General features: G+C 40.7%; 1 protein-coding gene across 2 annotated transcripts in view; it reads left to right on the top strand.

Moving 5' to 3' along the window:
* The window catches only part of Ext2 (exostosin glycosyltransferase 2), a 112,697-nt gene that overhangs the window by 59,052 nt on the left and 26,621 nt on the right, over nt 1–27,024 (top strand). For both annotated transcript variants that reach the window (XM_090347860.1, XM_090347859.1), the window contains exons 9-10: nt 16,120–16,309; nt 25,181–25,347. In XM_090347860.1, the coding sequence (XP_090203986.1) occupies nt 16,120–16,309; nt 25,181–25,347 (357 nt within the window). The remainder of the gene's footprint in view (nt 1–16,119; nt 16,310–25,180; nt 25,348–27,024) is intronic.

Genomic DNA, 27,024 nt, shown 5'->3' with positions numbered 1-27,024 from the left:
AAGACTTAGAAAAAATCATATTAAGTGAAGTAAGCCAGACTCAAAGGAACTTAGGCTCAATGGTTTCCCTTATTTGTCATAATCAGTAGAAACCTTGGGCTCTACTAGCAGAGATTTGCAATAGAGCAAAATCTTGATACATAAGGACATATAATGTGAAGCTAATTGAAAGGACGTCCAGGATATTGAAACAAAAGCCATATAATGAATGATTGTTGTCCTTAATGTACTATGTTGTCTCTCATCTCCTTTGCTGTCCCTTGGTTATCTCATATTGGTATAGTATCTCACTTTGTTATCTGATATATTGAATTTATTTGTATTTGGATATTTGAAATTTGATAGGGAAGGGGGGAAAACCAAGACGGGTAGGGGGTGTGGGGGGGGAGGGAAACGGGTACCAAGACATGTGAAAGGGTATCAATGTATGTGAATTAATGCACCTTCTATCTGGCAAATATCATGTAACCCTTTTACTAATTACAATAAAAAAATAAATTTAAAACAAAAAAAAAATTATCCTGCATTGCTTGTAGAGTTCTGTGGAAGCCACTGAGCACCTTCTGGGCTGAAATGTTGCTCCTGTTCAAGTGTATAGGGTACAAGTGTGAGCTAAAGAATAGCATATGCTAGAATGTAGACAAGTGTGCAGTTGTGACCCAGATAGAAAATATCTAAAACTTAGGAGAATAAATGGCTAATGTTAGTCTATAGTTAATTTTAGAATATAGACTAGAAAGCCTGGGAGTTTGGTCTAGTGGTAGAGTGCTTGCCTAGCTTGTACAAAGACCAGGTTTTGATTCTTCAGTAGCACATACATGGAAAAAGCTGGAAGTGGTGCTGTGGCTCAAGTGTCTACCACATATATAGAAAAGGCCAGAAATGTTGCTGTGGCCCAAATGTAGAGCTCTAGCCTTGAGAATACCTAAGGACAGCACTCAGGCCTTGAGTTTAAGCCCCAGGACTGGCAAAAAATATATATATATGTATATATATATGGGTAGGGGGGAGACTGGGGTAACAGGTGAAACTTAGTTTTGATAAGTTTTAGTTCAAAACAAAGTGATTGAAGTGCTGAATTAGTGACTAGGAACATAAGCAGAGAAAGTGTAAGTTTAGATACACAACTTAAAAATGTATTCTGTATTTCTCTTTAACTCTTAAGAAGTCTTCCAGGCTTTGGTATTCATCACATTTCTGGGTTCTCAGGTGATGAGTACCCTGATTTAAAGCAGTAGACTATTCATCTCTGTATCTTCAGTGAAAGCAACCAACAAGAGGCTGTGTAGTGAGGATTTATTAGTTGACTTCCCCCTCCCCTTAGAAATACTTAACTGACTGTAGATGAGATTACTTTGAACCCAACCTGCAGAGGAGTCTCTCTTCTAGATTCCATTAAATTTACAATGTCAGACCCAAGGTGGGAGTAGGCCTGGAGCGTTGTCAGTAAATCAAAGAAAGGTCTGGCCTTCTCAAAGACATTCTTTGGGGCCTTCCACCTGCTCAGAGCTTGCTCAAACTGGGGAGCAAGAAGTGAGAGCTAGGACTCATGTTTTGGATAGATGCAAATGGCCATGTACAAATGGCTATAGTGAAGGATGGCTTCACAAAGGGTTTGTGTCACAGATAGCTTGCAATTATTATTTGTAAAATGAAACAGATTACATTGGCCATGTTATACCCTACCCTCAGAACTTGGAAGAGTTTGCCACAGTAGTTCCTTTGTATCATGTAGAAGTAGCAGGTCTCCATTGGAGACATCATCCCTTTGCTTGGCATGTGTCCTTGGGAAGTGATTTTTTAAAATATATTTTTATTGTAATTAATAGAAGGGTTACATGATATTTGCCAGATAAATGGTGCCTTAATTCCCACACATTGATACCCTTTCACATGTCATGGTCCCCATTTCCCTTCCCCTCTCCCCCAAAGGGAAGCGATTTTTGTTTTGGCTCATTAAGAGAGAAAGGATGTATAATTTATCTTTAGTTTTCTTAGCTCCTTACCTGAAGGCTGTACAGTTTCACTGAGAGTAAACTACTGCATGGTCCAGGGAGAGGAGAAATTTAAGTAGGGAGTGGGCTGGAGGAGGTGTGACCTGACTAGTGGAGGATGTGACTTCAGAAAAGGGAAGGTGGGCCAGTTGCCTAGGTAACATAGATACTGGGTAGAGGCTTTAACAGGATTAAGCAGGAGGAAGTTGATAGACCTTATAAAGGTTGTCTATATTTTTTCCTCTTTTATGTTCTCTATTGATTTATCTTTTGTCTTTTTTGTACCTATTTCTGTTTCTCTGTTGTTTTATCTTTCTTTTAACCCATTAGCAAAGATTTTTCAATTTCCTAAATCAAGGTTGGGAAACCCTTTTTATGTCAAGGGCCATTTAGATGTTTATGACCATAGAGTTCAGCTGAAAGTAGACTGTTGCGTGGTTCAGACAGGAAAGAGTTTATTGGGAGAGAGCATACTGCACAAAATGGACCTCATGCAGGGGGTGCAAAGAAGGAGGAGGGAAAGGAGTGGGGGAAGAGGAAGAGGCAAGGGACAAGGGGCAAGGGAAAGGCTTCAAATGGGCCAGGAGCAAAAGAGGTGGAACTGATGATGGAGACTGCTATGTAAGGAGAGAATGGAGAGGAGTTGTGGCCACAGTGGAGACCTCAGAGCCAGGGGGACCACCCACTGTCCCCAGGTCCATCAATTACCTGGGATATGAGTGCTGGGCAGGGTCTTCTAGGGAAGGGGCCATGTGTGCGCTGAAGAACCATGGGGAAAGGGCCATTTTTCCCAAGGTAGACTTAACAATAACATCATTCATGGGCCATACAAAGTAATCAGTACAAGCAAATGCTGATGAGAAGCACTGGGGAAACTGTCTATCCCATCATGTACCAGGTGTTTTGTTCCCCTCTCCTGCCCTAAGAACTCCACTCCTACTCCATGTATAACTGTGGTGCCATTTCTAGCCTGGCTTCCTGGTAGACATTCATTAGTACCTCTGGGCTGGTGAAAATTCTGGGCCTGGCCACAGGTACTCTCCCTCACCATTTCTTACCTGTGGGTCTCTGCCAGATGCAGGAGGACAGAAACTAAAACAATGAGGATTAAACTGGGAATTTTTGGCATAAGTCACCCAAAAGTGAAATGTTGTACAGTCTTAAAATTATGTGGAACATTTTTCCATATAATTGTCAATGTCATGATTTTATTTATTCTTTTGTTGACATTTAGGGTTTTTTTCCCCCCTTGAGTTTGTCATTAAAGGTAAAACTATAATGATAGCTCTCTTCTTTTCTTTTTTTTCTGATTTTCTGTTCTCTCTCCCCCGCCCCCGCATTTACTGTACCAGATCTGGAACAGAAAAGGGGTGGGGGGGGGTCCCTATGACCACTGATAACAATTGCTGAGAAATTTGGTGAAGATAAAACATTGTACCTAGCATAAGAGTAAGGCTGAAAAACAAAAGCTTGTTTTAGTGAAATCCAGCCAGAGTGGTGACTTACTGTGATCAAAGTTTGGGGTAAAGATTATTTGTTCATATGGACTTCCTGTGAACCTCAGTCTAACTCCAGTCTTTAGATAAAAGGGGAATGCTTATATAAAAGTCTTGATTGGAAAACATCATTCATGAAGATCAGAATCAGAGTTGGGAACAAAATGTAGGAAGGTTTTGTGGGCAGGGGCCCACTTCAGTATGCATCAGAATCTCTGGAAGACTTGTTAAAATATAGTGCCCTGACATTCTACCCTCATGTGTAGTTTAGGTAGGTCTAGGGTAAGAGGCTAGAATTTACATTTCTAGCAAGTTCCCAAGTCTTGAGTCTTATTGCTGTTGATCTTGGGGCCATATTTTGATGAGGAATTTGATTTATTGGCTCCTAACTCACTGACTAGAGAGACAATCCCTCTCTATCCAGTTCCTTTCATTGACCCATAGGACTTGGATTAGAAGCATCCAGAGATTGGGTTCAGGCTACCTTTGTCTCAGCTACATGACATAAATTGTTTTGGGGTGCCTGACTTAAATGTTGTTGTGGTACAAGCAGCTGAAAATATCAGTCAGTTGCAAATACTAGTAAGCAATAAATCACTGAACTAGCTAAGAAAGAAGCATAGACTCAGATATTTGCCTCAGAACTCTTAAATTGTAGATCCCAGGTTGTGGAATGTTTCTCTGAGAGCCTACTCTGCCCCCAGGAGGCCTCTTTGGCTTATTCTCAGACCATTTGTCCTCTCACTGCCTAGATAAGATAAAAATATGTATGGAATTTAGAAATTTTAGTTTGCTTTGAGGTAAGGTTAAGCTTTTTGAGTTCTATTGTTTTTACACTGACTTTTTTTTAGCATCATTTTTCAAATGTCAAGTTTAACAAACAAGTAATTCAAGAATGGAATCTCTATGCAATCACTGGCATATAAATTTAAGAACAAAATTAAAATTGAGAGTTTGTATGTCATAAATAATATCGATCTCTTTAACATGGTATCTGTAGAATATATATCCCATCATAGATTTACATGTCTATATAGTTATGTTTATATCTCCAAGTTCATGTCAATGACCTTGAATATTGAGTTATCACTCCTCTACTGTTTGGATCTAATATCCACATATCAAGGAGACCATGTGCCTTTTGTTCCTTTGGTCTTATCTCACTCAACATGATTTGCTCTAGTTCCACCAATTCCCAGCAAATGCCATTATTTTATCTTGTCTGGTGGCTATGTAGAATTCCATTGTATATACATACCACATTTTTTGTATTAATATTTTGACAAAGTTGTTACCTCTATCCTCTATATGTGGCTGTGTTGTGTCTGATTATTTTTGGAAATTTGCCTGCTTGGTCTCCCCTTCCGCTTATATCTTTTATTCCTTTTTTTAAGACATGTTCTTCTTATGTATATATCCCAAACTTATGTATATATGCCTCAAACTTGTAGTCCTTCCATCTCAGCCTCTCTTTGGTTCCTTCTTTTATTTCTTTAGGCATCTGAGACATTTTATGTTCTTTGATTGTCCAACTTTTCGAGTTTGCTGTCACTGGTCTTCTGCTGTTGCTTTGTTCTAGTCTTTACTTACAGATTTTGTAGTTTAGAATGTGGGTTTATCTTCCATGAAGTTGTTTTGTGGAAATCTTTGGGTAAGGAGGGTATTTTTCAGAGGGTTTTATTGTCATTGTTGTTTTCTTTTTGTCTCTTCCATGTGTTTCAGGGAGGTACCAGGGAGATAAGCCACTTTCCTAGATTAACTTCTCAGTGGAAATTTCCATATTACACAAATACTGATCATTCAAACCCAGACGGAGGGAGGGGAGGGACAAGATGAAGGGTGGGGGTGAGGGGAAGGGAAATGGGGACCAAGACATGTGAAAGGGTATCAATGTATATGAATTAATACACCTTCTATCTGGCAAATATCATGTAACCCTTCTATTAATTACAATAAAAAATATTTTTAAAAACCCCAGACTTACAAGAGGGTTATCTCAGTTAAACTTTTCAAGAGGGACTCCCCTTCACCTCACACCACCCTAAGCTGGGCTCTGAAACTGAAATGAGTTGTATTGCTTTGTTAACTAGTGAGTGGCTTTTATTGCTCTGCCCTGCTGCTGTACTGGCCTTTCCCAGTTCTGGCTTTATGTACAAAACCCACTTCTCATTCTTTCATTTCTTGGGTATCTCATCTTCATCCTCTTTCAGAATGCATATGAAAACTAAAGCCCAGCCATAGTAAGTCTAGCAGCAATCCTTGGTCTCTCTCAGGTATCATGTGCCCACTGAGTCTTGTGCTGTCAGATCTCATTTACAGTTTTCTCTTCGTTTTTGGCCCTTCTTTCCTTTGGCCTTAGCTGTATACTTAAAATATTTTGTTCTGTTGTTGTTGTATTTTATTATACATTTCTGCATATTTTATGATAAAAGGATTTTGAAAAGAAAGTTTATGTCTGTTTTATTTTGTCCATCTTTGTCCTTCCTTGCCTGCTCTTTTTGCCCTTGTGAGTTTGTGCCATTTGGGGAGAAGGAAGTAGGGATAAAACACAGTAGACAAAGCATGTGCCTTACTGGAATGGAAATTAAGAGTTAAGAAATTACTACACTGTAGAAATCATTCTTTCTACTTTATCAACTTTATCAATTTTTTTAAAATTATAACTATGTTGGTGTTTTCAGCTTGCATGTCATGAGTTGTAATTTAACAATTGCCAAAGGTTCCTGTTTACCAAGCCAGAGAAGTCGTCCCTATATCATCTTTAATAAAGCCAATGAGCTGCCAACTCAGGAGTTTATGCTTGAGCAAAGAATGAGCTGCTCTTTTAAACTATTGGATAATCAGATGACTTTGGAACTTTGTTTTAACTTTTAAAAAGTAGAAGTTTAAGCTATCATTAACCTTTGTCTGTGGATTATAGGTCAGCCTTATTTGTATGAGTTAGTTACTAGTTTTCTGTGAAGTAATTTCTTTTATTATAGAGTAACAGATCCAGGGGTAATGATGTGTGATGAGAGAACTATATTCTAAACATAACCTAAAGCTTGAGCTGTCACTACCAAACAGCTGAACCATTGCTTTTAATCTATCAAATTGTAAACCAATACAATCAATGGTATGTTATCTTTGCCAATATCTTAAGCAATCACACTATAGATATACTTAGTAAAATTTATGACTTGCAGACTCATATAACTCATGAATTATTAAAAGTATCAACATATGGAACTCTCCTTCTCTCCCCATTCCAAATTCTTTGAATATGGCTTACGTTGAGCCATTTAACTGGCTTCTGTCCATCCACTGATGGCGGCCGCAGCCAGATGAGAGTTCTTATAAATGACTGCCTTTCTTTCCAAGCAAGAGAAGGATGAAATGTCAACTTTTTTCCTCTACTACCTGAAAAGTAATCAGTGGCCACCCTTCCTGCGCTTCTTGACAGTAGTTTGGCATTGTAGAAGAAGGGTGGGCATTTAGCCAAAGATGAATTTCAGTGCTATATAAAGAAAAAATTGAAGTAGCTGAGACTCAGATAATAGCAGGCATTTTTAAGAGGCATTCAGATATGTTTAACCCATGAGGCTTTGGTAAGATAACTTAGATATTTCTAAACTGAGTTTAGTTTTTTTTTTTTTTCAGTTTTTGTTTTGGTCTGTGTATGTGTGTATGTCTGGGGGGGTGGTCATGGGGCTTGAACTCTGGGCCTGCGCCCTGTCTTTGAGCTCTTCATCTCAAGGCTACCACCCTACCCCTTGAGCCACAGCCCCACTAGTGATTAATTGGAGATAAGAGTCTCACAGCCTTTTGAGTAGCTAGGATTACAGGCATGAGCCACTGCGTCCAGCTAAACTGTGAGTTTTAATCCTTCTTTCCTGTAGATGATGTGAGTGACTAGAAGTTCCTTACTGACGCTTTGTAACAATTTGCTCATCTCTAGGGGTGAATTTAGCTGATTACTATTATGACATAGTAATTGATTACTGACTGATAGCTAGGTCATCCAAGAAGACATTCTGAAATCAAATCTGAGTTCAAGAGCATTGGTTAGCTTGACCCTATGCAGGTCTTTGAAATGTTGTATCCATCACTAAATTTGGAATAGCACTTATCTCATGGAATGTTAACAAAAAATCAGTAATATGATACATCAGTTGTCCCTGTGCATCTGTGGGGTGGGCTTCTGAGTCCAATGATACTAAAGGCCATTCTGTGCAAAACCCTTAGGGAGGGAATGAGAGTCAGAGACAGTGCTTGTTGTGGAGATCTTAGCCGAGCCTGGTGAAGTAGGATTTGGGGAGAAGGATTTGTCATATGGGACTTGTATAGGTTGGGCATGTCTCACAGGAATTTCCTGGAAGAAGGCAGAATATGAAGAGCCTGTGTCTTCAGTGAAAAGATGAAGAAGTAACCCCAGTGCTGAGAATTGCATCACAAGCCACCCTAGATGGGTCATGGTCCAGATTCATATCACAAGTATGATCCAAATAAGACTAGATTGATTATGACCCTGAGTTGGTAGAAGTGAACATAGAGCTTGTCTGAACTCATCTTTATACATCTAGAAAAAAAATAATAGAAAGTAGAGTAAAAATATTTGGCCTGCTCTGTGACCTCCTGTGCCTTATTATCTTTAGAGATCAGAGGAACACCATACCTCTTACTTCATGGCTTCAAAATGTAGTCAGATGCATGCCACCCTGTCATGTAAAAATTCATTTTTAAAGAACTTTTATAAATAGGTAGCAGCAATTCTGATTTGATAGCTTACCATTTTACCTAGAATCTGAAACCCCAAGAGAACTTATAGCCTTTTGAGGTTTTTCATCTTCCATATGTCTATTTCATGTGTAGTCGGGGAGATTTGGCTTTCAGTATTTTCTTGTTTTTTAGAACAACCAGTTATTTTTGGACTGAACTGGATTAAAGATAGGAGACCACAGGTAGATATCAGACTTATCCCCCAATCTTTTCTATCTCAAGCTAAGAGATCCTGCTTAAAGACATGCTTGATTCAGAGTATGCCTAAGAGAATGCTGTCAGTAGTTGGAGTGTAGAAGTTTAATGGCTAAGGCAGCATGAGTTACTTTACTGATTGCCCCTTTCAAATCTCCCAGTAACCATTAATGTAAATGCCATCTCACCATTGTGGACAGGGGACGCCACCCTTATGTGCGTTAGTAATACGATGCCAATGTTTAACCCTCTCATTGCTTTGTTTGCTTCAGAGGTCTTGGCCTATGTCCACTAATAGGGAGCCCCTGATCTGAGAAGGGAAATAAAAGGGTTAACTCCTTTTGGTTTTGCCCTTTGACCACTGCAGGATGAGAGGCATGATGAAATACTTTTCAAAGTCTTCCGTGGAAACACATCATGCATAATTGGAGCAAAAAAGAATAAATCAAAGCTTTTTTTCCCTTTTAGTCTGGTAATTCATAATTGAAACCACATTGAGGTAAGGGTTGATAACTTCAAAACCACTAAGAAAACTACCCTTTCTATCAAGGTAGGAATAGGTAAGGCTGCTCATTACCAGGAGCTCAAAGCTTCTGTGTAACAGGCCTGTCCTCCTCTCTTCCTTTCTTCTCTGACTTCCCCCCTTTTTGCAAATACCTCCATTTAAATCAAATGTGGATTGACTCAAATGTCTGCCGAAGTCTCCTGTTTTCCCATGAAAATGCATTGTGACATAAAGAATCTCTGAGATGGGGGTAATAGTAATTAGATTTTGAATCATCCTGCTTTGCAGCTTGGTCTCTCCCATGCTGGTGTTTGATCTTGGTTAGGCTGAAAGAATCCTGTAGTTGCTCTTGAAATGTGGTTTTCCTTGCTCTTGATTTGACAATCCCCAAGAAGCTCTAGCAAGACCACTTCTCTTACTCTTTTCACTCTTCTGTAGGGTAATCTTGCCCAGCATGGCTTTGGTTAGGCACAGGTAGGGCTGCTGTGATCCTTCAACTGTAAGATCACAAGGATTACAGAAGGGCTCGTCTAACTTCTTTTTTGTGGAGCTGCCAAGGCACAGCTAGCTGCCCAGGTTTGGAATGCCTTGGTCTCCCAAGGCCTCTCTTCCGAAGCATCCTGAAAGGCCCACAACTCTCTGCTGGTTTGCTTACTAGGAGTTCCTACACCTTCATTAAGTGAAGGAAAGACTTTCCCTACAGATACTTTTGTTATGTGACAGTTGTCATGACTGTTATGGACTGCTTTTGTGTAGTTGCAATCTAACAATGCAGGACTTCTGATCGAAGCTTCTAAACATTCTAGGAGCTTCCACTCATTGGAAGAATGAGAAGTGAAGGATTAGAAGAAAGTTGGCTAGAAAAGAGGGAAGTATTTTGGTCAGAGGCTAGTGCTTCATCAGAATAATACACATTTCTGGAATTACCTTCTGTCTTTTGAGTGAGCAGTTCCATGGGACATGTTTGGAACTTGCATTGGTACCAAGACTCAGGAGGTACATCCATGTCACACAGCTTTTGCCCCTTTTTTCAGGTCTCTGTGGCTGGTTGCCTGGTTTCATACCCCATCTTGCCACAGTAGAGACTTAATCAGGCATCAGGGTTAATTGTCAGCATTGTTTGCCCTTTCCCTGGCAGAAGCCAGAGTCTTGAGTAAATTATGGAGGTTTAAATTTGCCTGATTTCCTGCAGAAAGTGGGGTCAAGAGGTCCCAGACTGTAGACACTCTCTATGACCGGCCAGCAGGGGGTCAGTTCTGAAAGGTATTTCAGAGGTGACTAAATGCCATTTTTGAAATGGCCTTCTCCAGTAGTTTTATTCTCTGGGGCTTGGTTTGTTGACTTTACTCCAGTGGAGCAGAGTGCCTATGAAGGCATGCACTCCAATTAAATTGCCTTTGTCCATCCACCCTGTCGCTGAGCTCTGTAGGCAAATGGGATTATGCTTGAGGAGAGGAAAGCCTTTAGCACCAAAGCCTCTCTGCAGATCAGGACTTCCTGGTTGTGACCTTTTAGAACAGAACATAAAGCAATACTCGAAAGCATTTCCAAAGAAACAAAACAACAGAAAAAGCTAAGTATATAACATTAAAAAGGTTTCTGCCATACAAGGCATCTCAGGATATATCTTCAAACAGCCTGTCTCTGAATTTTTGCTTTTCTCCTCTCCCTTTTCCAGTAGGTTATGACCCTGTTGGATCTTAACCAGTCTTGAGTCTTTGCACTTGCCACTTAGTTTGTCCAGGGCTTCTTTTGACCAGCCGGCACCTGAAGACTGTCCTCAGGGATAGCCTCATCTTCGCCTAGGAGATGGAGGTGATTGTGTGGGTTTCTGTGCTTGTACCTTGGGAGTGCTTCTGTACCTTCTTGTATCACTTGCTTTTTTCCCCCTGGCACTATAATTTTATCTTTTTACTTCGCCATATTTCTCAACCATAGATGGCACAGCATTCATGTCTCCAGTGTCTCCATTCATGTGCCTAGACCTATCTTTAGCCCCCAAAACCTGAGGATAATGTGCCAGGAATGAAATTAGATTTAACTGTTGTTACCGTTTATAAAAAATAGGGAAGTAATGCTGTGGCTCAAGTAGAAGAGGCTAGCTAGAGCATAAAGAGGCTCAGGGACAGTGCTAGGCCCTGAGTTCAAGCCCCACAACTGACCAAGAAAAACAAAATTGTAGCCCAAAAGTTGTTTTTTTTTGGGGGGGGGTCTCAAGTTCAGCCTTTCTTAAGCACATGCTTTTGAGTTGACCAGTTTTTAGGGTCTAGACCACAGGCGGATTGACAGTTATGGATGTCTTCCTTAAGCACAGGGCTTCTCTCTTCTCCAGGCCTCTTCTAATACCTGGGAGCCTCTAACAGTACATCTCCATGTTGTAACTGCATGGGTTGAATATTCTGCTACAATCAGTTGAGAATACCTTCTCCCTTTGATTTTTTCCTCTGCCTCACTGTACCTTCAGTTTGGTGACTCTATAGTGACCATAGTGTTTTGAGAAGAAGGATTGTGTTCATCTCTATTGCAGGCTTATAGAATATAGTCAGAAAATATAGACTGACTGACTGACCAAGGAGCAGAAGTAATCCTAGTAGGAATGATTGCTGAATTGCTAGCGCAGTGTTGTGACAGACAAGAATTCAGATCGGGAAGGTCAGGGAGTGATTTCTGTTTGTTTTGTACTGCTCAAGGTGTTCTATGCTAACTGCTTCTTTACCTGAGCTCGTGCAGTCATTATTCTGCAGGGAGGTAGATGCTTCATAGTCCCCATTTTGTAGATAAGAAAACTGATGCAGATACAACTTCAAATGACACAAAATGGATAAATGGCAAGGTCCACATTCAGTCCCTTGGTTACATATCTCTATAACATCTCACACTGCTTCTGAACAGTTTTAAGACATGTAGAGCAACAGATGCTCAGACGAGGTCAACCATTGGTGGCTATTCTCAATGATGGCACATGCCAGATGCCTTGCGTATTTCCTTACTTGTGCTCATTAACACTACCTAGAAAGTGGGTAGCAGTGTGATTAGGATTTTATGCATAGCGAACCCTTGGCACAAAAAAAGGCAAAGTACTTTGCACAGGTCATAAGCTGGTGAGTGAAGCGCCTAGGTGCATATTAAAGTCTTAAATTTCTCACCACGACTCCAGATATGCTCCCTGGCCTTTGGAGTCATTTTCATCAGCACTACTACATGTTCCCCAATAGAGAATTGATCTGCTTGACTGTTTCATCAATAATGGAACATCAGTAGTTCATTATTCTATCAGTTGTTCATGTGTTGCCTTCTAGGGCATCTCAGTCTCTGTAATTATGAGCAAGTACTGACCAGATTTCAGTCCTTATTATCTATGCTTTTTTCCATCTATCTCCTTGCATGCCACTTTCTCTAGTGTTCAAGCCCAGTTTGGAATGCAACTGGCTAGTATGGAAAGTAATTGTTCCCTTCCCAGTCAGTTCTCCCTTCCTGTCCTCCCCTTCCCTGCCCATCCATATCCCAAATGGAGCTGGCACATGAGATGAGACCAGATTTGTCATCTAATCAGAGACTTAGGTTCTTTCTCCCTGGCAGCACATTTAATAGAGCTGGGGTTCCTTTGAGGGGGTGATGTCTTGGGTAAAATCCCAAGGCTTTTATTTTCTGAAGCTAAGTTTTGTGTGATTTGGGGAACTTTTCTCCTTCTGTCATAAAAGTACTTAAGTATGTTGGTGTTCTCTTCTCTCCCAAAGCACAGACCTCATTTTGTTGGCATTCTAATAGTTTTTCCTTCTGTGTCAATCAGTGGCATATATACATATATATATATGTATATATATAAATATATGTGCTCAGTTTGTCTCTGGATTATATATTTAGTGCATTTTTTGTTCCTTGTGCTCTCAGAGTCATCAGCTCAAAATGGGTTCATGTTTATTGGCCCAGAATTGAGAACATGGATCAAGAATTTTCATGATTTCTTTGTTAATCAAAGAGCTAGAAGTGGGGAATGCTGGGGTATATAGAATAGTGATGCTTGCCCCAGACTCTGTAGAATATGTTTGCAGGAGGGTGTGGGAGGGGCCGAGGACCACCCCCTGTGAGTCCTGGGGTCAGACTGCCTGGGCTGTCTCCCAGCTCCATCTCTTATGGGCTGAGTAGCCTTGAATGTCTTTCATTGTTCCTAATCCTACATTTCCATCATCTGTCAACTGAGAACAGTAACCATATCTGTCTGGGTTATTATGTGTCTCAGGTAAGCTACTATATATGTTGGCCTAGTAACACTTAGTAAATGCTCAAGAAATCTTTCTCAGTAACAACACTAAATGATTTAATATAGTTCTTTTAAAAATGTCTTTTTTGTATCCTTTCCATGTAAAATGGTATTTTTAAGTGGGCATTAAGTCATGGGAGGGGGTAGAGAACAGTGGCAGATCGAACTTTTAAGCTGGCCCCTGGGATTACTTGTGACTCAAGCCAAGAACTATTTACTGACTTCGGTTTCTATAAAAGTCAGGAAGAAGCCTGGCATCAGTGGCTCATGCCTGTAATCCTCCCTACTCAGGAGCCTGAAATCTAAGGATCAGGGAAGTACCTGAGATTCTTAACTCCAGTAAACTACCCAAAAAGCTGGAAGTAGAACTGTGGCTCAAGTGGTAGAGCACTATACTCAAGAAAAAGAAGTCAGGGACAGCACCCAAGTCCTGAGCCCTAGGCCGAGGGAAAACAAAAGCTCAAAGAGACATGAAGAATAAAATTTGAAGCAGAAGGCACAAAAGGGTTCCTAAGAAGGTATTATCAGATAATAGGCTATAAATACTAACCAGGTACTTTCTATGACTACAGCTCAGAGTCCATGAGTGAGCTTGTGGAAACAGAGAGTCATCACTGAGAAGATCACCTTCTTACTGGGTCTCTTAGTTATAAAGTCAAATGATGACATTCAGTAGACATTTTGACTTCAATACCCTGGTATGTTAGGCCTCCAGGAACCCCACTCAGTCTCTCTGACTTGCCATGCCATGTGTACTCCATGTGTTCCTGTATGTTTCCTATCCCACACTGTTGCATCTGGCAGGCAGCTGTTGTCACACGTGGTTGGTGATGGGTGTCCGTCAGTGGTATGGATGAGATTGATAGGGGACCTCAGGAATCCGGGCGGAAGTAAGTGTGAGGCAGCCAGAATGACAGGTAGAACTTTTCACATTCTCCTCCTGGTAGAGATGGGGTTTAGTACTACTGGTCTTTAACCATGCTTACATATGAATTGAATGACACTGATTTGTGTACTTACACATGATTTAAGTGGAAATTTTATATATTTTTGCCACAATTTTTTGAAAGTTACAAAGCTTACATTAGTTCTTACAAATAAAAAGATACACTAGGTCTGTGATCAGGATACTCCAATATTATAAACTTGCCACATATTCATACTAACCTATAAGTGAATTATTTTATAAAAATATTAATGCAATGTAACAAAGCTATTGTATTCTTTAGATTGATGAATTATATGGTATGTGAGTTATTCCTTAATGAAACTGTTAAAGGTATAAGAATATCATAATACTTTTTTTCTATGTATTACTACTACAAAGATATTTTTGCTTGTGTGTTGCTATATTTAAGTTACTTAACATTCTAATGTGAGGAAAGAGCTTGCATTTCTTTCCTTACCTTTTTTATTATTAAAATTATTTATTTTTAAGCTTTATTTTAAACAACTTTCAAACTTACAGAGTTTGGAGAAGTGTATGGTGAATTTTGTGAATACTTCTTCAGTTCTGTATAGAGAAGGATTATGCTTTGACATGGTAGTACTTTTGTGTTTTTTCTTTTGTTTATTTTTGTCTCTTTTGTTTCTAACTTCACTGTGCTGGCCATTTGTTATTCCATTGTGGTCTAGAAATCCATGGCTGTGACATCTTTATATCAAGAACATGCTTAATTTCTTGGATAGCTCTATCGCATCTGTATCCTATGTTGTCTTTTTCTCAACCCTCCCATTAAATGAGTTTTCTATTCCTCTCTGTCCTATTTTTCTACTTCCTTTTGTTGTCTACTCTGAAGTGTTTTGTCGTCTTCATCTTTGAATTCTGTCCTAAATTATAATTATAAAAAAGAGCTATATGCTATCATGTGTGTATGTCCAAGAGTTCTAGCTGGTCTCTGATAGATCTTTTTAAGTAAAATAGCAATTTACTCTTATTCCTCTGGTGAATCTCTTGCTTCCTGAGTATGTGGTTTGTTGCTGATGTTGATTTAGCTTCTTTCCGCTTCTGCTATTGTCTCTGCTTCCTCAAAGTTTCTTTTCACTTTGTTCCTTTGGTTTCCGCTGTTCCTGCTGAAGATGCTCTCGAAATGACTATGATTCTAGAATCTGTTCATGATTAGGGAGGCACTAAAAACTGATCAGAAGTTCTTTGTGTGAGGGCTACTTACTGCCTGGAGGGCTTCCCTGGGAGTTAGTGGGGTGGGGCACTGCCACTCTGTTCCCAGTGTGTTGGGAACTGAAGAGGGAAGAAGGCTCCACGTTGAGCATGTAGATTTTCGACCTGGATTTTTTTTAGCCAGCCATGTGTTTCCTGGTCGAGACTTGGCATTGACTAGGGGGATAACCTTCCCTGCTCCGGCAAGAAGAAGGATGGACCAATATTCTAGCTGAGTGGGGTTAGGGAAGATTTGGATATCTGGGTGTCTGACAGTTCTTGACACACAGTTTTAACATGTTCTCCTGCCTTCAACCCTACCTCTCCACTCAACTTTTTAAGTTCTGAGTCTCGGACCCCTTTCTGGCAGGTGTAGCCTCCATCCAATCCTACTCTGTGGCCCTCTTTTGCCCTTTCAGTCTGTTGGAAGGAAGGGACTAGACCCATGATTGCTGTCCCTTTTATAGTCATCAACTGCGGTGCCAATGGTTTGGAGAGGAACTGGAAGCAAGTGCATGTCTTTAACCTGCCATGTTTAACTGGAAATCTCAGCTCCTTTTAGTGATAGCAGAACCAAAGCCATCCAAAAGGAGGCCATACAGACTGAGAAGAAGACTTGGAGCAGTAGCTTGGCTCTTGGGTTGGTTGCGGGAAAAGCAGCCAGCCTGCCACAGCTAGTTTTAGTGGCAGTAGTGTTGGGTCAGTTCCACTGCTGTAGCTCCTCTGACCTTCAGACGCCTGTCCTCTTGCAGAAGTGGTCCAGCGTGAGCAACCCCCTCTTCCTCCCGCTGATCCCACCACAGTCTCAAGGCTTCACCGCCATCGTCCTCACCTATGACCGAGTGGAGAGCCTCTTCCGAGTCATCACCGAAGTGTCCAAGGTGCCCAGTCTCTCCAAGCTGCTGGTGGTCTGGAATAATCAGAACAAAAACCCTCCAGAAGGTAAGCAGAGTAGGGAAATGGAGCTCTCAGGGAGGCCTGGCTTGGTTTTTCCTGCAGCTGTACTGCCCTTCATGGCCAAATTACTCCCATTCCCTGTTCCACCTAAACCTTCCTGCTCTGTCAAGAAGCAGTGCCATTTCTTAGACAGTGTGCCCCCAGGGTTTAAGTCATCTCATCCTTGTTCTAGGGTGGTCCATTTAACCTAACTTTAGCCCTGGCGTACTCTGAGCATACGTATTTGAGGATTTAGGAATCAATAGGACCTAAGGCTGTCAGCCTTGGGAAAAACAGGTCTAGGCTTTCCTTGCCATCCCAAGCTGATTTGTTTATATGAGAACTTGGTTTAAGATGCATTAGTTTTCTCCTTCTTATCTCTGCTCTGTGCTCTCCTTGAAACCAAGAAACAAGAATGGTCTCTTTTGATTTGGAAGGCTGGAAGCAAAGTGCCTGCAGACCTGAAGTCAGTACTGGAGAAGACTCTTACTAGAAGCTGCCATTGGTCTCTCCTTAATCACTTCACTCCATACTTTGGCCACCCCTATAACCTGCTGGCTGGAAGCTAAAGTTGAGGACCATTTGATTAATTGGATTTGTTTTTAATTCGGGATGCAGAGTACGTTCCACCTGCATTTAGTTTCTTATTCAGTCTGTCTATTACTGATCCTAATCCCAAGGACTTCAAAGCTCTTGCCATTTATAGCCTATTAAAGCCAGGAAGTTTCTGATGGATTAGGGCAAGGAATGAGTTTGAAGTTTGTAATGTGCACCACTGTCACCGATAAGGTCTAGTTTATTGCCCGACAGTAGTATCTGCGCTTTTTATGACTAGTCCTTTTAATTGGTTATACTGAAGTCCAGAGAGAGCCCTGCAAACTACCAGTAGTAGATCTGGAGTCTAGACTGGAAGAAGACTATATTTCTGTCTCTGTTAGGCTAGTAAGAATTTGCACAAGAAGGGTCTTTATTGCCTCCTTAAACATTTCAGAAATTGTTCTTTGCGGGATTTTTGTTCTTTGAAAGGATAATGTGTCTCTTTTTAGGTCTGGAGAGGTATAATTTGAGTAAATAAAATGCTACTTTGAATGAGAATCCTATATTATGTCTTTTCAAACACTGACAATTTGTACCAAGATTTCTTATTTTCCTTAACATTATAGCCAGCTAGATTTTTGTTTCATTTTTTCAATATTTAATAAAAAAAAAAAGAGAGAGAGGAGTGGTGTCTCAGGCTTATGATCTCAGCCCTTAGAACACGGGCAGGATGGTGAGTTCCAGACCAGCCAGAGCTACATAATGATATCCTCTCTCTACTAATTAACTAATTAATAATGATAATAAAGGGGGAAATGGGAGATGGAAAAGTAAGATGTTGATATCATTTAAGAAGAGTGGAAGAAAGTGACAAGGGGAAAGAAAAGGAGGAAATGAAAGGAGTTGTGAAGGAAAGGAAACTGGAGAAGGCCCTCCTGGGTCACTTGATTTTGTTGGTAGTGGTCACTTTTCTCCAGAGAAGTGAATTACATGGTGCTGCATGCTGACAGTCATGTTTTAAGACAGAAGACTATATACCCCTCATGTCTCTGGAATGTCCCTGTGTCACAATGCATTCAAACACATGCATTTACCCATGTGCAGAGACCTCCAGCGTGGCAGGAAAGCCGCCAAGCCCTGCCTTGCAAGCCTGAGAACGGCAAAATGTGGGCTGTGGCCCAGAGGATCTGGAGATGTCCCATCATTCTGTACCCTATAAACCCGTAAAATTGTCATTTGTCAGTTAAAATAAAACCTAATACTGCAAAAGAGGTTTCTCTTTATAAACCCTGGTTAGCCACTTTGGGCATAAGGCAAACCATTCACTGTGAGTTTGAGTCACTTTTATTTTATTTATTTATTTATTTTGGCAAGCATGAGAAAGGAGAAATGGTTTTCTTCCTGCATGGTGCAAGCCTCAGCACGGGTGTAACAGAAGGCTGAGCAAGAGCCTCGGTTTGGAGATGGGAATTCAGTGTTAATTATTGGGCAAACCCTACTAAAATATAGTGGTTAATTTTCTGACCAGCAGTTTCATTTACTTTTTAAATGTTTTGGCTCTAGGGAAGAAAGAGACCCTTTAACTGATGAGGCCTTAATTTTGATATGCACTGGGGGTCAGCTTTTTTTTTTTTCAGTGGTTTTAGGTCAGGGCTTTGGCTCTGGTGATGTGGTTGTTGAGGGGAAAATATGACCATGTTTCATCTTCTGTAGGGTGTTTGTTCAATTGGTAACTGGGCTGTCAGCTCTGGTGTTCATGCCAGCACATGTATCTGATCTTTCATGTATAACATTGAGATATATATATATATGTATATATAGGTATATATATATATGTACATATAAGTCTGCTTTTTTCCTATGGCTTTGAAATATTAGAGGCAAAAGTGATGTTTTTCACTTTCTCTGCATCTACTCAAATAAATATTGTGGTTAACATGTCTATGGCTGGGAGGATTAGTGTAGGCAGCATTCTACCCAGTTCCCACTTTTTTTTCTTTTTCCATCACAACCAAATGCTCTGTTTCTTTTGGTTACAGTTAAGTCTAAGTGGTTGGGTTTGAAGTTTAAGTAAATACTTAGATTAGGCAATAGAAATTTCCAATGGGCTTTCGTCATATTGCTTTTGAGCCCGGTTCCTTCCCATTCCCCTTTCCTAAGTCTTCAGTTTCCAAAGTTGATGGATAGACAAGTTGGCTCTGGCCTCCATCTGAAGAAAGCTATTGTACTATACATTTTGAGTAGGTATAAATTAGTGTTTGGTTTTAATCTATTTCAGTCTTCAATTTGAATTGACACCAGCTCTTTTCCCTACCCCCAGTTTCAGATGGTGACTTTCACAGTCCTTTCCTTAAGGAGCAGCAAGGGGTTAGTTGAGCCTTTCAAGATGGTCAGTCCAGAAAGGACAAGAGGAAGTAGAAGCAGTAGCTGCTTTCCTTTGAGCTGTATTCTGGGACTCTGGGAAAGTAAGGTCATGAAGTCTATTCACTGCATTCAGCAACTCACACTCTGAAGCAGGCTCAAGGTTTATGTGATAATCAGATAGTCTGTTCTTCATGTAGCTAGGTATTAGAGGCTTGGGGTCTACTTCAGCCAACTTGAATATTTGGCAGTATCTTTGCCAAGTTACACAAGAATCCCTTTTGCATGTATCTCACTTGGCACCCAATAGATAAGTAAAACTACTAATCAGTATACCTTTTAAAATCATTGATACCAGGACTAAAGCTCATATTGTGAAGTACTCAGTCACTTGGCTCAGCTGTTTGTTTTCCATAATTTTAGCAACAAGTTTGAAAAAGTCATAGTTTTAGGTTACTTTTGTATGCCTAACAGGTGGCATTTAAATTTTACTTGCTGGAGATTTACAGGATGGGAGACTAAATACAAAGTCATGTTGCTGCATTTAGAATTTTTAAAAATAAGAAGAGACCCCTCTAAGCTCAACAATAGAGGTTTTTTTTTTTTCCTCTGATGCTGTTTCTTTCTGCATCATTGGTGATGATCAGGCCTGATGGGTCATCTTCACATTCTCTGTCTGAACCCCTCAACTTCTCTGCAAAGAGGTGGTGTTCTAGAACTTCACCATAACCCATGGGTGAAGATGTTAATGGTATGACACTTGCTCTTCTAACAGTTTATTGTGTGATTCTTTTATCCTACTAATGGAACTGTACTGATACTTCACACACAGTACTTCTAGTCCTTAAGAAAAGCCTGCAAGGAAGCTGCTATTATCTGCATTTTCAGAAGTAAAAAGAGGCTGGGGATGTGGTTCAGTGGTAGAGTGTGTGCCTGGTATGTATGGAGCTCTGGGTTCAATTCATCAATACCACATACACAGAAAAGGCTGGAAGTGGTGCTGTGGTTCAAGTGGTAGAGTACTAGCCTTGAGAAAGCAGTGCCTAGTCCCTGAGTTCAAGCCTAGGACTGGAAAAACAAATTAAAAAGTAAAAAGAACTCATATTAGTAACTTGCCTGAATCACAAAGCTTCAAATGGCAGAGACAGCAAAAAAAACCCACAGGGCTCTCTTGATCATGCTTTTGCCCCGAGCCCCCATGATTATTTACAAGTGTAGGAGTGTCATGGTGCTTTGTCATTTCTCCGAGGTAGGAGTATGAAGAAGAGCTAGATCCTTGTCAAGGACTCAGAGCCAGAAAAGTTGAAAAAAATTCATGGGAAGAAAAATTTCTTTCTTATGTATTTTTCTTCCTTACCTTATAGCTCCCTTCTCATTCCCCTGCCCCAGTTCCAATGTTTTGTTTTGTTTTTTAAATACAGTCAGTCCAAGACTAAAATTCCATACCAAAATGGTCTGTGTTCAGGGCTTTGCTGTCCTCTCATCCTGTCACTGGCAGTTTCCCTGTTTTGTTTGACAAAATGAAGAGAAGAATCTGGGAAGTTTCCTAAATCCTCTGGGTACTGATTATCTATAGACAGCTCACCTTTGAAATGGATGCTCCTTTGTCCAGGCTGACTTTTGGCTCCCCTGATGAAGTATATAACAAGGGAAAGTCCTCATACTCCTAAAAGAGCTGACTCATTCTGCATTTCCATCTGTACCCCCTATTATCCCTCTTGGCTTTCATCACCCTCTAAAACTTCCCCATCAAAGACTTTACAGGGGCAGGATCACTCTTTATGGGCATCATCTCAAGTGGTTCTTTGGGTATATGTAGGTAAAGCTAGTGGAAGAGCCTATGGGGTAGACATGCTGTACACACAACCCAAGCGAAAGTCCTAATTCCATCTAGAACAGAGGGATGTTTCTATTTAACCACACAGCTGGCCTGCTTTTCCAAGAGTGGGAAAAGGAGCTGTTTGTTACTTTGTGGAGTTCATATGGCAAAAGTTCTTTGTCTTGGCTCGGAGTTTGGCCTAGTGGTAGAGTGCTTGCCTAGCATGCATGAAGATCCGGTTCAGTTCCACCGTACCACATATGTAGAAAAGCTGGAAGTAGTGCCGTGGCTCAAGTGATAGTGTTGGTCTTGAGAAAGCCCAAGGACAGAGCTCAGGCCCTGAGTTCAAGCCCCAGGGCTGGCAAAAAAAAAAAAATGTCTGTGTCTTTATTGCCAGCCTTTGTGGTGTTTTCAGTTTTGTGGCTGGGTTTCCACCTAGGTAAAACTGGACACAAGAAACATGAGCTGGGGATGCCTCTGGATGGTCCAGGTGATGAATCAGATCCAGATGTAACCCTCGGCCACCATGACCTAAGGCTAAGAGCAGTCTAGTTCTCTAGTTAAAGACTTTCAAGGGACGGCACAGCTGATACTGCACTGCTGTATGTCTTCATTCATAGTCAGTCATACAAAGATGGAACTATTACTCCTCCATAGCTGAAGAAACAGGTTCAACATAATTGACTTGTCCAAAGTCACATGCCTCATGAATGGTAGGTTGGAAATTGTTTCCTAGACCATGTTCTTCCTGTCATACTTGACTGCTTGCTGGGATCCTGAGTCCCTATAGTATCTTGTTTAGTTAGTCCCTTTCTTGAGGTCAGGTAGAAATCTGACCAAGGTCAGTACATTTCAAGCAAAAAGATGCATTGTGTTGCTGAAGGCATTTCATTCCATTCCAAAACAATTTGTACCATCAGGAGGTTTCTTACTTCATTTAGTCTCAATAAGTTTCCCTGTAACATTCCTCTAGCCTTTAGTCATGGTTCTAACCTTTCTTGGCTATCTTAAATAGACCTCAGAAGTTAGAAATCTGAAGCCTCATAGTGATTGGACAGGAAAAATGTAATACCAAGAATGATTAGTATGTTGGGGTCTGGTGGCTCCCACCTCTAATCCCAGCTATTCAGGAGGCTGAGATCTGAGTACTGAGGTTCTAAGCCAGCTTGGGCAGAAAAGTCTGTGAGACTCTTATCTTAACCACCAGAAAACTAGAAGTGGTACTGTGGCTCAAAGTGTAGAACACTATCCTTGAGCAAAATTTCTCAGGGATATTTCCTAGGCCCCGAGTTCAAGCCCCATGATCAAAAAAAAAAAAAAAAGGAAAAAAAGATGATTAGTGCATGATTAGTGCATGAGTTGAGATTCAGACTTCACTGGAAGAAAAGAAAAGGACAGTTGCATTGACAGCAGTGACAACCTTCCCTCTCCTGCTTGATACCCCCAGAATTCAATAGGAATTTGGTACAAAGGATGCTGCTGAACTTTTTTTTCTTTTTCTTTCTTTCTTTTCTTTTCTTTTTTTTTTTTTTTTTTTTTTTTTTGTCGGTTGTGGGGCTTGAACTCTGGGTCTGGGCGTTGTCTCTAAGCTCTTCAGCTCAAAGCTACTACCCTACCCCTTGAGCCACAGCACCATTTCCGGTTTCTTGGAAATAAGAGTCTCACAGACTTTAGTGCCAGGGCTGGCTTTGACCCTCAGATCTTAGCCCTTTGAGTTGCTAGGATTGCACGCATGAGCTAAACTTTTTGTGGTAATGACTGGGGCTTCAGTGGACTTTTCCCAAACCCACCCCTACTGTGAGCCTCCTTGGAATTGCTGATAGAGGCCGAACTGCAGGGAAGCTGCCCCTAGGGTGCCATGTACTCTTACTGGAGGTGAATGCCAGAACCTGCTTAGTGCTGACCACCTACGTCAGGAGCAGAGTAAAAGAAGCATACTAGTCATGAAGGACTCCATCCTCCCTTAGCAGCCCTCCAGTGCCCTCTCCTGACAAAGCCTATCATCGTGCCAGCTGGCAAAGAAGAAGTATTCACGGGGGCCAGCACCACGATCACAGACTGGCCAGTGAAGACTGAACTGTCTAGCAATGTCTAGTTCTCCAAAGTGTGAGTCAGGCACCCACCACACCTGGAGATCCAGTCAGTGGGTGTGGGAGGATGAGTCATCATTTCCCTGGCCTATCTCGTTTCTGTTGCAAGGAATGCTCTAAAATGACAATGATGACATAGTCACTATAATGGCTAATGGAGTGTGTGATTATGTTTTAGAATTTCTTCCATTTTAGTTTTTAATATACTGCTTAGTGAATATGTATGCTCTATGTAAATTAAACTTCTTTTGGTTTCTCAGTGATTTTAGGAGCATGAATGATTGATTCTAAACATTTGGTCTCCTAGATAAAGCTGTAACTTGTGTTTTAGATATTATAATTCATATTTTATAAGGATCTGGGGACAGCATATATATGACAGGGATTTTATTTAGCAGAAGTCAGGGATGTAATGAAAAGGAATGATTACTGAAAAAATCATTGAACTTTCCTACTTTATTCCAAATTTAGAGAACCGTGGGGCCTTGGAACTACAGTGTTTATAGTACAGTTCATATGTATTCTTCAGTGGTCAGAAGACTTTGGCTTAAGTACTAGCTAGATATACAGAGCAAGTTACTTTTTCTTTTTTAGTCATATAAAGAGTATTTTGTAAATTATTTTTGTTGTCAGGAAGATTGATGATAATGCATCTATGAACAATTAAGGCCCCCTTCTCTGCTTATTGCTGAGGAAAGGGGCTTACTTAAGTTCTCATAAATAACGCAGACCATAGGCAGGTCTCCAATATCTCAGTTTGTGTGCCCAGGTACATCTTTATCTGTTAGTTATCATCTAAACAACAGTGGCCCAGAGGATCATTTTCTTTGGCCTCACATGCAGCCCTTTCTTCAGCATACTTCCTTTGGAGATGACCATTTTTGGGGGTCTAGGCCATAGGCTGATTGACAGATAAGGATGTCTTCCTTAAGCACAAGGCTTCTTTCTTCCACAGGCCTCTTCTAAGACCTGGGGACACCCAACAGTTCATCTCATTGTTACATAACTGTTAAGCTGTAGTCACTTGAGGCCACTTTTCCCTTTGACTTTCCCTGTGCTTTGCCACTCCTTCAGTTTGGTGACTCTGAAGTGACCATGGGTATTTGAGGGCCTCAAGACTCACAAAACTAATTCTTCAACTAATTATATGATGGACTTTTAAAAAGTAGCATGATACCTGCTTTTCTACTTCTCACCTGACAAATGCTATATGAAGAACAATCTGCCATCTGTGAGAAACATTGCTACTATACCAACAAGGTATTTGCCAAGAATAAATTTTAAAATAAAAAACAAAACAACCCTGTGGTTGAATTGCTAATAATTTCAAAGTAAAATGGGGAAAATATGAGACAAGTCATGGGTTATTTCTTTAGCTTACTGGAAAATCTCACACGATTGATCCTAGAAATATGATATTTGCTCTGTAAATTAGTCATGATGAGAAATCCAACTTGGTGTGAGGCAGGAGGAGGGGAGGAAGTCTAGGGTTAGGAAGGTAGGGGGAAGGGGAGGTCAGGCTTAGCAGCCGGAAGCTACCTATGGTTGATCCTAGCTAGCATAGCTTCTGACATCTGGGAACAGTGATGAGAAACCCTTTTGACAGAGGAGGTAGAGTTCTGATATTCTTGACGTGATTCTGAGACTGGGATCCAGGCTGTCTTTCTCTTCTTGCCATGGTGATCACAGTCAAGGCATTTTTATTTTCCTGCCTCTCAGTTGTGAGGTAAAGCCAATTTGTTTCTTCTAGTTAAGAAATACGGAGAATTAGTAGCATTAGTAGAATTAGTAGTATTGCAGAGAATTAGAAAGGATAAGTGTGTGTGTGTGTGTGTGTGTGTGTGTGTGTGTGAGAGAGAGAGAGAGAGAGAGAGAGAGAGAGAGAGAGAGAGAGAGAGAGAGAGAGAGAGTGAGAGTGAGTGAGTGAGTGTATGTGTGTGTCCCCTGGCTTGGTCTTCATTTCCTTTTGAGACGAGCCATGAATAAAAGCTAGCCCTTCTACCTCAGTGTGATAGAATACTCTCACAAGATTGGTAAACAGTAAAATATCTTGTTTTATTTTTCTTCTAGAATCTCTCTGGCCCAAAATCAGAGTTCCATTAAAAGTTGTGAGGACAGCTGAAAACAAGCTGAGCAACCGCTTCTTCCCTTACGATGAAATTGAGACTGAGGCTGTCCTGGCCATTGATGATGACATCATTATGCTGACCTCAGATGAGCTGCAGTTCGGGTATGAGGTAAAGAAGCCTTTAACAGTGTGGGAAAATTGGCATCCACTGCTATATTGCTGGTCTTTTCTGAAAATTAGTAAAATGTCTCCTCCAGAGTCATAATAAACTTCCCAGTAGAGTTTGAAGGACACATGTATATGACAGACAGTGTGGGACATGATGCTGTTCTTTCAAACCTGAGGAAGGCCTATTCCAGAATAACTGTGTCCTCCCTGGTTTTAGGAACCCATCGAGAGTCCCTGGGGTACATTTTCCAAAGTGCATGTATTACATTTTAACAAGCACCTAATCATGTCTTCTAGAATAGAAGTTCCCCGACTCTGGCCGCCAGGCTCAGCAATAGTGAAAACATTAGTAAATGAAGAAGCGACACTGACAAACAGAAAGCAGACCCTGTTGAGTTTGAAGTGAGAGGCCATTGCCTGTCTTTATGCAGAAACATTCTCTATCACTGCTCATTTGGGGTGGCTGATGGATTATGCTGGGTTCAAGGGTTAAGTATGGAGACCAGTAAAGGTCTCTCCAGGGGAAAGTGCCAGAGCCCAAGCCTGGTGAGAAGCAACAGCAGTTGATGAGGCCTGTCAGAGAGGATGTACATGCGAGGCATGACGGCGACAGTCGAGTCGTGCGCTGCAGGAGGCAGCTGTGGTATCAGACTGAAGTGCAATGGAGTGTATAAATCAATTAGCTTCAGCGGGCTCAAGGGAAAGTTAGAGATTTATCCCCTGTGGTCGCCTTGCTTTCAGACAAGAGGAACCGTTTTTTGTTGTTGTTTATTTGTTTTTTTTTTTAGTTTATTCAGGATTTGTTGAATTTGAAGTTGTTTAAAAACAATCATTACATTTGACTAAATGAAGCCATATTTGGTACCTATATTTATTATAGAAATTTGTGTTCAAATCCGTAAGAGATTAGGGCTGGGATGTAGCTCAGAGGAAGAGCACTTGCCTTACATATGCAAGATCTTGGGTTTGATCCCCCATACTTAAAACACACAAAAAAGATGTATTTTAAAGGGGAAGAAATAAAAACTTCCAAACCCACCAAAAATTAAAAATTAAAAGCTGAAGTTTTCCAAGTTGTTTTTACTTTGAAATATTTCACCCTCAATTCCAGTGAGAAAGAAATTGTTCTAAGATAGATTAGTATGTGGTACCCTGGTTATTACAGTACTGGCCAATGAAAAGCACGGGAATGGCTAAGGAAAGGTGCATTTGTCATTTGGTTTTATTTTCATTCATAGGGAGAGACTTTTACAGCATTTCATTTAGGGTATTAGATGACATTTTGAGATTTTGCATACTATTATACCTTTTTTTAATTACAAAAGCATTGCCTACTTGTTTCTCTCATAAGATTGTACAAAGAAAGACTAATTTTTGGCAATGTTCTTCATTGTCTACAATGGCTTCACATCTATCATTGTGTTTATTTTTGTGGTAAAAGTGAGATTGAAAAGGGGACTATTCAGAACGACTAGGCCAAGGTGGACAAGGGCTGCCTCTTCACTTTGGTCTAACTGAAATCTGGACTGAAATCCCTAAGATCTCTGTCAGTCTGAGAGTTGTACCTTGAGATCTCAGGTCTTTTGAAACCTGGAATCTCCATAGCTCGTTCCATAACATATTCTGTAGCAGGAATAGTTTATAATAGGAGTGTGGTGACTCCCTTGGCTTGCCTGGG

The sequence above is a fragment of the Megascapheus bottae genome, chromosome 16 (genome assembly GCF_031878675.1).
Source record: "Megascapheus bottae isolate mThoBot1 chromosome 16, mThoBot2.hap1, whole genome shotgun sequence".
In the NCBI taxonomy this organism is placed as follows: Eukaryota; Metazoa; Chordata; class Mammalia; order Rodentia; family Geomyidae; genus Megascapheus; species Megascapheus bottae.
This window is presented reverse-complemented; position numbering and strand designations above follow the sequence as displayed.